The sequence below is a fragment of the Kryptolebias marmoratus genome, linkage group LG7 (assembly GCF_001649575.2).
Source record: "Kryptolebias marmoratus isolate JLee-2015 linkage group LG7, ASM164957v2, whole genome shotgun sequence".
Classification (NCBI taxonomy): Eukaryota; Metazoa; Chordata; class Actinopteri; order Cyprinodontiformes; family Rivulidae; genus Kryptolebias; species Kryptolebias marmoratus.
The window spans coordinates 3,132,058-3,142,676 of NC_051436.1; the positions used below are offsets into that span (position 1 = coordinate 3,132,058).

Sequence of the window (10,619 nt, forward strand, 5' to 3'; positions counted from 1 at the left end):
AACGGCTTATCGGGGTCAAGCTAACGGCTTATCGGGGTCAAGCTAACGGCTTATCGGGGTCAAGCTAACGGCTTATCGGGGTCAAGCTAACGGCTTATCGGGGTCAAGCTAACGGCTTATTAGGGTCAAACTAAGGGCTAATCAGGGTCAAGCTAACAGCTAACCAGATCCTGCTGCCGTCTCAAAGTGTCCCTTCAGTAACTAAAACACCAGAGAAGATGCAGGAACTTCCTGTTCAGTGTCAGTTTTAATGTTTGTTGCTTCTTATCAACGTTAACCCAAAGCCCACAACTCGTAGGAAAACAAACGTCAGCCGAGCATCTTTTTATGTTTTACTGAACGTCTAACAGAAGTGTTTATAATAAAACGTGAAGCTGTAATACTGTTGGTAACCCTAACCAGCTAACCTGAAAGTGTGGGTTGTTGTTGTTTTTGTGTGTTTGTGCTTTTGCATGATGTCTTGTAGTTTGCAGACGGAGCCGGTTCAGCTATCATTAACCTTTCAGCCTCTACTCCCAGCCTTCATGTAGGTAACACTCACCTTTAAACTAATTTCATTCATTCATGCAAAATGTTAACCTGTTTTTTTTTAATATTCCCTTTTTTTGTTACCGTACCTTCTCCTCTGCCGTGTCTCCATCCTGTTCCACATGAAAGTGAAAGTTAATCCAGATCTGTTTACGTTGGCAACGAGCAGCAAACGTTTATTAAATCTAAAGACTTTTGAAACATTTCTATGACATTACACACAATAATACTGTAAATTAAACTGAGTTTGTCCCTGCAGCTACAGACTGAAACAATCAAAACCAAGTATGATATGAAAAAATGGAAAAGCTGAAAGTTTAGCCCTGTTAGCATAACTTAGCATAGTCTTTAGCATTAGCAGTTAGTTTGACTTGCTGTAATATAAAAGTGCAAAGTAGACCATGCTAACTGTTAGTAGCATTAGCAGTTAGCTGAACATTCACAATAACAGTTAGCACCATTAGCAGTTAGCTGAACATTCATGATAACAGTTAACACCATTAGCAGTTAGCTGAACATTCACAATAACAGTTTTTGGAGAACAATTAGTGATTTTATTAATACAAACTAAACTGCAGTAAAAAGCTTTTTGTTTTAAGAGCCTATTTATGATTTGATTGCAAAGGAAAGTACGCTAACTATTAGCACCATTTGTGCTGTTAGCATTAGCCGTTAGCCTAACTTCCTGTAAGAACAATGGCCTTTAAGGGATCAACATTTGAGTAGCTTTTAACTATAAAAACCAATTTATACAGAAGAATAAGAGAGCTGTGAGAATAAAACCTATTTGTGGCGCAACAGAAACGATATAATTTTCTCCCGAAGCTAGCTTGTAGAACAGTGTGGTTACATTCTGATTATTAAGCGTGATTATTAGGTGATTAGATGGTCCACACAAAAATTAATACACCTGCATATTTTAAAAAGTACAGTGATTTAACAACTGAAGCACGTTTTTTTTTTTTTTTTTTTTACAACTTCCTCTCAAATGCATACAAAAGTCCTAAAATGATAAATGATCCATGTGTGTTTCTGTATTGATTAAGTTTACTCTGAGTGTGACACTGATGGATATCACCGGCTGCGCAGAGATCAGGGCTGATGTGGAAGGAATGAAAACCTTTTTTTACATTTTGCTTTCTTGGTCTCTTCTCAGGAAAAAAAAACCCCAGAAAAAACTCCGGGTTTTACCGAGTGACACACTGCAATCCTTGTGGTTTCAGAAGAAACCCAATCCCTGACTCGTACAGGAGACTACGCTCCTTGTTACATTCTTTTATTTTATTTTTCTAAGCCAGGCCAATTTAAAGGCTGAGCATGACCCGAAGCAGACTGCACACACAAACATGCGTATCCAGTAGTGCTCTTTCGTTCCTCACTCAGCAGTAATTGGGGGGTTATTTCTTTCTCTCCAAACAAAGTTATTTGTTTCATTAAGGAACAGATATTGAAACCAGTCATATTAAAGGCTCGGCTTTCTGTCTGGTTTGGGCCAAAGTCAACAGCCTGGTAGAGATCCTTTATACCGCAACTCCCCGTACGCCGACAGTTACCACAAGGAAAGATGAATAGAGCGGGTTAAGGAGGGAGAAATTGACTAAAGGGAGAGGCAAAGCGGCTGAAAGAATCAGAAAAGGTTTGAGTGAAGAAGGAAAAAGAAGGGGCTAATATCACATGGCACCAGAGGGGAAATTCTGGCTGTGTAACGTTTGGGTCATGGGCGCACGGCTGATGATTACCACATTACTGCAACGAGGTCTGCAGGCCGGCTTCCAGGGCAGATCAGCCGGATTCGGTTTCTGAATTGGAAAAGTTGAAGAAGATCGTCTGTCGGGAGCTTCACGACGCCGCGAACCTCCGGGGCTCCGATCCCCGGCCGGCGTATCTGAGATCTAACATCCCCGAGATGGAAAACGTCACGTCTCATCTGTGGGATCCGCGCTTGATGACAATATTTATTACAGATAAAACCGACCTCACCAGAAGGTAGCTCCATTACAGAAACCCCTCAGAAAGCGGGCGTATAATGTGGCTTTTTTCGCTGCACCTCTCCTCTCCCATTATTTCCCATCAGAACTATTCCGGTTCTTCGCCAACCTCCAGTCAGATTGGGTTAAAATCCCACTTTGAAAGTGTTGTAGTTTGCCTCGGCTTCCATAAATCCTTCCTGGCTGGAAAACACTAACTGACGTGGCTTCGTGCCAGGCGGCGTTTGTGGCGTTTTTGTGAAACGCACATTTACGGCCCTCTAATGACACTGTGACCAGAAACAAGATGTCAACATAGCTTACTAAATCATTATTGTTTTTCTTGTTCTGCTAATTACAGTCGCGGGCTGATGTAAGCTGCTGCCCTCGTCCAGAAAAGCCGAGCGCCGCACATATTTTTCTGCCCAGAATGTCATTCAGACGTGTCCGCGCAGTTCTGGGTGGTGCTCGGGTTCTGCGAGTCCACGGTTACGTGTTTGGCAGCCGATTCGGTTTTAGCGTACAGCAGAAGATGGATAATAAAAGCATTTGAGCAGCAGTTTGGCTTGAAGCTGCTTGGCGAGCTGAACGCTCTCTGAACCGAGGACAACACGCAGATTGTCTCCTTGTACCGGTTGGTGCGGCGAGTTTTCAGCCGTTTGCAGACAAGAAACGGTCCGTCAAACCGACATTTCTTCAACAAGAGTTTGAAGTTATTCAAATCAAAAGTTTCATGTCAGGTTTAGCTCGGATCTTCTCGAGTTCTTGATCCAAACCTCCTGGATCAGGCTCGTTTCCTCAGATCTGAGGTTTTTAAACCTTTTCGTAACGATTACCGAGCTCTCCAAGTACCATCGTTAGGATGGCAGGACAGGCGTTCAAACTTCATTTATATCTGACATAAACAAACCTCCTTCTTCATCCTGACCCAAACCCAGATCTCATTGTTTTCACCGATTACCAAAACAGAGTCCAAACTTTAACAACGACTCCGAAAGATGCTTCAATCGCTAAATAAACTTCACATTTTACCTCCCGGGCTAAACGAAGGAGCTGAGCTGTTGGTTAACAAGCGTCAAGCCTCCCGACTTCAAACTGTTTCAGTTGTTGGACCGGTTCAAGATATGAACAGAACCCTGGTGGGGCGGTTCCACGTCTTTATCGCTAAGAACAGCACCACACACACTCTGTTCTGCCCCACAACAACCAGCTTTAAGCTAACTTTCTCGCAGTTTTAGGTCTTTTGTTGCCGGCAGGTTACAACACATCATTACATCGACCAGTCAGGGATCTTCATCACCACTTTCAGTAGCTTTCATTGGGAGCCAAGATTTGGTTGAAGCTTTACGTCACAGCTAGTTTATGTTGTTTAGTTGGCTTATTTACCTTGTAAACACTAGATGGGCTTCTAACATCCATCCTGGGGTCCACCAGTGGTTCCTGTGCTGCGGTTTGAGAACCGTGGCCTTAGATCGTTGGTAGGTTCCGAGGTCTGTCCTCGTGGTCCAGGTGGTTGTTGAGTGGGTCGCCCATTAATCGAGTTTGCTCCATCACCAGCAGCTCTGAGAGATGAAACATTTTCAGTCATGTTGGGTTTGAAGGAGTTTTAGTCAAACGTAAGAATAATCAAACCCGACGCTGTGGCCTGCAGGAGAAGTCGAGGCTCGGGCCGAACTCTTCCTCCCAGCGGTTCGCTCAGAGCGTCGTCCAATTGGTCAGAAGTTGTCTAAGAGGAGAAGCTTTAAGGCTTCTGCTGTTAGAAAGTCCAGCCGTCTTTACGGCTGTTCTAGCTAAACTTGGAAACCTAAAAAGACCGCGGAAACGCGGCTGGGAGGAAGTGTGCCTCGTCGAACACAGCCCCTTCGTTTGCTCACTATCGTCCACCGTCAAACGGCGTCCGGTCACGGCGAGGACAGGAGAGCTGAGCAGCTGGTGGGAGGAAACCCGTTTGAACGCCGCAGGAAGATCCGAGCGTCTCGTGGACGATGAAAGGTGTCTCACAACCGCGTGACCGCGGACCGAGTCTTTAGGAAGACTATGGAAGAAATGGTTTGATGAAACCTAGAAAGTTAAAAGTTGTTTGTTTTTGACTTCAGGTCACAGAAAACTTTGGATAGTTAAAGCAAAAACAATCAGGTTAAAGGAAAGATTTGGAATCGGGTCCATTTTCCAGTGAAGACGATAAAAAGGACGAGACTAAAGCAGTGAATGGAGACATGTTCAGGACCTGGGTATGAACTGCGTCTACGCTGTTAGGTGACCAGGAAGACATTTATTTATTTATCTATCTGAAAGGATGCCACAGATTTGTCCTGGAGGCGTTCCGCTCTGGCTTTAAACCACAGAGGAACGAGCGACAAAAACACGTTTCACAAGCGGCTCCGCTGAAAGATCTCTGGTCTTTCCACATCCTTCACGCCGACCTGTTTGACTTGGAAACAACTTTTTTTTTTGAGAAAATGCGTCCATCGGTCCTCATGCTTGGACCCAGTCTGTCTCGGAAAAGAGATTTTTATCCTCAGCGAGCTTAAAGGTCGATCAGTAAATAAATCAGAATAATTCAGTTTCTGAAAACTATTTTCCAAGGACTGAAGAATCCCTCCAGGATTTCTCTGACATTTTCCTAAAAGTTGCGATTTTTTTTTTACTAAAATCAATAAACAACCATAACTTTTAATATATAAACCAAAAATACTTCCTAGTTTTGTAAGATAATTCCCAACAAACATTGACATTCTCAAAAGGTGCTTTATTTGAGAACTTTGATAGCTTCTAAACTGACATTCATGAGCATTTCTGGATTGTCCCTGGTCTGCAGCTCTCCTCACATGTTTTGCAGACACAAAGTGTTTGTCGATGCGTTTATGTTCCATGATTACACTGCAGGACGTGCAAAACAGCTGCAGCTGGGGAGGAAACTGGTTTGCTGAAATCTTTGTGGGCAAATGTGAAGCATTAGCGCACATTTTGGCTTCGGTCGCTGCTCCTGCACGCTCCCGGCATTCTGATGTTAACAGGAAGTGACGTCACGTGTCTTCTTCCTGAGTTATTTGGGGTTATTTTGTATTCCACGCTACACAAACCCACAAAGAAGAGACTAGACCGCAGAAACGGTGGCGAATCACTTTAGAAACAATAAATATTGGGTTAAAGTTGTGATTTCGCGGGGTTTGCTGGATTTTGTGATAATAGTTGCGATCGCAACATCGTGAAATCCTGGAGGGTCTGAAGTCGCATCAGCAGCTGAGTCTCCATCACGGCCTCAGTCTTGCAGGATCTTTGTTTCAGGCGAGGCGGCGGGCGACAAGCATTCCTTCAAGGACTGAGCTGCAGAAACTAATGATCGTATCGGAAGTCGGTGCAGACGAAGGGCTTTCCCCTCGGAGCTCGGCGCAGTCGCTCCTGGCACTGCCAGGTTCTCCGGTTAGCCTGGCTTTCCCTGCAGGGCGTAATGATAGGCTGCCGACCACACCGACACCCCGACAGACCGCTGCCGTGTGTGTGTGTGTGTGAGTCGATCTCCAGAGCGTGCACTTAATCCATGTCGCAATCTGGAACCCGACAGCCCTAATCTGTCTGAATCGAGAGTCACGGATTGAAGCGAACACGCCCTGAAACAGCGGTGGGCGCACACACACACACACAGCTCCTGGCGCCCCTGTCATCAGCGTTTGGCAGCGGCGGCGCTCAGAGGGCACATTAACACACAGCAGACGCTTCACGCCTCAGACGTGTGTGCGCCGACCCCCACGCTCCGCCTTCTTTCCATGCCGGGCTGCCACTTTGGAAAAATCCGGAGTTTCGTACTTTTCCCCCGTTTGTTTGAGTCTGTGGGAAGCAGGAGAAAGCCTCCTGCCATAAGAGCACTTTTGTTTTTACGTTATTACGCAGGAGGTTAAAGGGGGCCGCGTGCGTCACCAGATCCTCGGAGGGTTGATGGCTGATTGCTGTGTGTGTGTGTGTGTGTGTGTGTGTTTCCTTCTCACACACACACAGTTTTTACTTCTGTGAGAAAATAATCAGTCAGTCAGAGTTTAGAACCAAGATGGTTTTAAAACGATGAGAAGAGACGGACCTCTTTCTTCAGGGGTCGAGTCGTCCTCCAGCTAACTCTGTCCTCTGTCCTCCATGTCCTCTTTGTCTCTAACATCCTTCTGTCCCTCCTCTGCACATGTCCAAACCGTCTCAGTCTTTATCTCCCAGTCCTTCAACCTGTGCTGGACCTCTGATGTCCTCAGTCCTAATCCTGTCCATCCTTGTCCCTCCCACACCTTCAGCTCTGACACTTCCTGTTCTGTCTCCAAACCGTCCATCATGGCCGCTCTCACCGCTGTCTGTAAACCTTTCCTTTGACCTTTGACCTTTGCTCACTCCTGAACCTTTTCTCCGTCCACTCCGTCCTGCCTGGACTCTCTTCATCACCTCTTTACTCCCCGTCCTCCTGGACAGATGAAGTCCTGCACCTCTGTGACCTCTGACCTTGCAGCCTCTCTGTTCCACCTGCCTCCACCTCTCCAGGTTCTCCTCCACCTGTTCCCTGTTCTCCTCAAAGATCAAACCTGTTGCCATCTTTGTGTTGGCTAAGGTTGCTTAGCGGCCATCTTGAACTGGACTGACTCCAAAACTTAATTAGTTATAGATGCAGATCTAATAGTTCCACTGGTTCTGGAGATATTTTGCTAACAGACAGACATGAAAAGCAGCTTCTCTCTCAGCTGTCAGTGTTGCCAGTGTGTCACACTCAGATCATTCATCGGCCCCGCGCCAAAAATAAAAAACCAGATCACGTCAGATGAACGAAAACGAGTCGTATCCAAACCTCAACGTTTCAAAACAGAGATCTATGTTTCACCCTGCGAACAGAAAGACATTGTCAGCCCTCAGCATGACTCACGGCTGTAACGCCGACACGTTAACCACCCTCCCTTCGTGCCAGCAGCCTCTCCGTTCACCGAGGATTAGCCCGGATTTCTCCCTCTAATGGAGCGCGGCGCGTTTTGGGCCGAGCGCCTTCGTGCTTTCGGTGAATTAAGTGTCAGGAAAGGTGTTGAAACAAAAAAAAACATGTTCATGTTTTATGTTTCCTGTTTCAGACTGCGGTTAAAGAAACAGTTCAGATCTTTGGAAGTGGAGATCTCTTTTAACAGACGAATTTAACGAGCTAACGGCTAATCCGAGCGATGCTAACACCAAACCGCTTAAAACAAATGAACCCCTTTTTGGATTTTTGTTTCATTGTGGTTTGAGTTCATTGTGGTCAGTTTTGCATTACGGTTAATTACACGTAATCCTATAGTTATTTGCAGGCGCAGCTAGCTGTAGCACTTCCTGCAGGAATCCTGATGGGGTTATTTTAGATTCTTGACGACATTTTGCTTCTCATCCGAGGAGTTTTCTTAACTCAAACAGGGAAAGAAAGCTCAGTTCCAAGCTTTAAAACTGAACTCTTACAAATAACTCCCTCTCCTCCATCCTGAGGGTCATTAGGGTCTGTGTTGGTCATGAAAGAGACCTCCCGCTCTGTTTTTTCCCCACTTGACCAAGCTGTCCTCCTCCTTTGAGCTCAGAACGTCACATTTTTCTGTTCGAGTTGAGAAATCTCCTCGTTTGTGAAGCAGAAAATGATTCCTGCTGGTTTTGTATAAATCCTATAAAAACCATCACCATCTTCCTGCAGGAATGTTGGAAGATTTCTGCTGGAATCACCCTGTTGCGACGTAGACGTTTATAAAACGGCGCTTGAATGAGCCGCTGAGATTAAACTCGTTTTAAAATGTAGGCAATCCACTTTAGCTTGGATTAGCTCCTAAATCTGATCGAATTAAAGTTTATTTCTCCAAACTGAGGTCGATCAAAGAGATGTCTCCCTGCAGAAGATCTGATCTGTCAGCTTTCTGTTTGCTGCTTCAGGTTAAAGTTAATCTCTGTCTTTATTTGTTGCTGACGGTTAACGTGGACTCCAGATGTTACAGTGGGTAAGTTCTTCAACTCAACGTCTTTTTCTTCATTTCTGTCCAACATTTAATCTCTGACCTGAGAACTAAACATAAAACCTCAACCGTCTGGAGAGAAACAACAGAAGTTTCTCACATTTCAACCATTTTTGTGTGTTTTTATTGTGTATTTTACCATAAAACACAACAAACGAGCTGTTTGAATGAATGGATGAATGTGAAGGGGTTTAACGTTCGGCTGAGGGAGCTGACCCATTTATAGCAGAAGATTCTGGTAAAATGCTTCTTTTTTTTTGGCCTGAATGACTAAAAAATACCTTTTCTCCCAAACAGAACCATCAGTGAGTGATTGTAGATCGAACATTTAAACTGTTAAAGCAGCGGTGTCAAACCCAGTGACGCAAGGGGGCCAATCACGGTCAATATTTATTAAAAATTACATAAATTAATTGGTTTTAGATGTATTATGTCAAATCATTCATATAGAAATATCAATGACCTTTTCCCAGTTACAGATTATACAGAATTTAGAGCAAACAGACTTTAATGAACACAGACAAATAGATCAAACTTCAAAAATCACATCATTAGCTGTCATTTCTTACGCCTCACTCAGCTTTTAAATGAAGTTTTTAACATTAAAACAGATTTTTTTAAAAAGCCATCAACAAAAACCTGATCATACAGAAATTAAAACTATATATTGTTGGCTTCTAAGTCACTGTCAGAGAAAACGTCAGTTTTTTTAAGCTAAATAAGAATCAGAGACTCGATCTGAACCAGACTGGAGGGCCGGATGAGATGTTACAGAGGGCTGGATCTGGCCCGCGGGCCTTCAGTTTGACACGTGTGTCTTAAAGACTTGAACGAGCTTCATGCTTGCATGTTGGTCTGTTTGGACCCCAGAAGGTCCCAGACTCTGTTTTCTGCCTGGAACTTGGGATGAATCACCTTCTGATCTGAGAAGATCCGACCGATCGTCGCTCAAACCTTTCGTTGGTTTTCGTTCTGCGTGAGCGCCGTGACGCTCGACCGACACGTTTAAAGTCACGAATCCCTTCCTGCTTCTCTTAAACGATGTAGAAAAGACAAAAGATGGAGCGACTGTGGGCCCAGAAGCTACAGTAAAGCAGCAGAAGGATCTTTTCTTCATGCGTGAACGTGACATTTCTTCTTCTTGTTTAAAAACAACACGGCTCCTCTGGTGCGCACGTTGGTTTCGCCCACTTTGTTCGTCTTCCAGCTGCAGCGTTGCACATTTCCATTGCCTCAAACAGCCGCGCACCGTGACCTGAATGCCACGGAGCCACCAGGGACGACTTTTACTTGTGTTGACGCGAGTTGGCCGACTCCGACTCGTTACGCCATCGCTGGAAAAAACCACGAGAGGTGAGCAGAACCCGGCTCTGAAAGGTCAAAGGTTGGTGACGGGGTTCGGCTGTCAGGCGAATTCCCCCGTCAGGTGGCCGCAGACGGAGAAACGAACCTCTGGGGTCGGGCAGCAAACCAACGCAAATGTTTAACTAAGAACTCAAAGTTTAAAGCAGGAAAAAAATATGATTTGTACCAAATCTGACCCACAGAACACACTTAGAACAAGCGTTAAAACAAACATAATGTCCGTAGATTAGCGCCTTTTTAAATTTTTTATTAGCAGTTTAAACCCTGTTAGAAACTCGCCGCCTCTTATTTATGTCTCTGAACCTCCGGCTGCAGGTGGAGGAGTCCATCGACTGGTGGAGCAAGTTCTACGCGTCCGTCGGAGAGAAAAACAAGTGTGGGACGTACCTGGAGGAGGGTCTCGACACGCTGAAGGTACGCAGACTTAAAGAATAATAAAAAAAATGGCTTCTCTTACAGATGTTGAGCTGAGACTGATCCTCAACGTTTTAATCAGTCCCTCCAGGATTTCGGGGGCGTTTTTTGTGATTGTTGCTGCTAAAATGCCTGATTTCGCGGAGCATTTTCCTAAAAGTTGAGATTTTTTTTTCACTAAAATCAATAAACAACCATAACTTTTAATATATAAACCAAAAATACTTCCTAGTTCTGTAAGATAATTCCCAACAAACATTGACATTCTCAAAAGGTGCTTTATTTGAGAACTTTGATAGCTTCTAAACTGACATTCATGAGCATTTCTGGATTGTCCCTGGTCTGCAGCTCTCCT

General features: G+C 44.6%; 1 protein-coding gene across 8 annotated transcripts in view; it reads left to right on the plus strand.

Moving 5' to 3' along the window:
* Positions 1-10,619, plus strand: part of dysf (dysferlin, limb girdle muscular dystrophy 2B (autosomal recessive)) — a 64,112-nt gene that overhangs the window by 39,512 nt on the left and 13,981 nt on the right. For 5 of the 8 annotated variants that reach the window (XM_017437474.3, XM_037976680.1, XM_037976682.1 and 2 more), the window contains 2 exons: positions 467-526; positions 10,166-10,264. In XM_017437474.3, coding sequence (XP_017292963.1) covers positions 467-526; positions 10,166-10,264 — 159 coding nt within the window. The remainder of the gene's footprint in view (positions 1-466; positions 527-10,165; positions 10,265-10,619) is intronic. The other 3 variants (XM_017437477.3, XM_017437480.3, XM_017437479.3) reach the window with 1 other exon arrangement.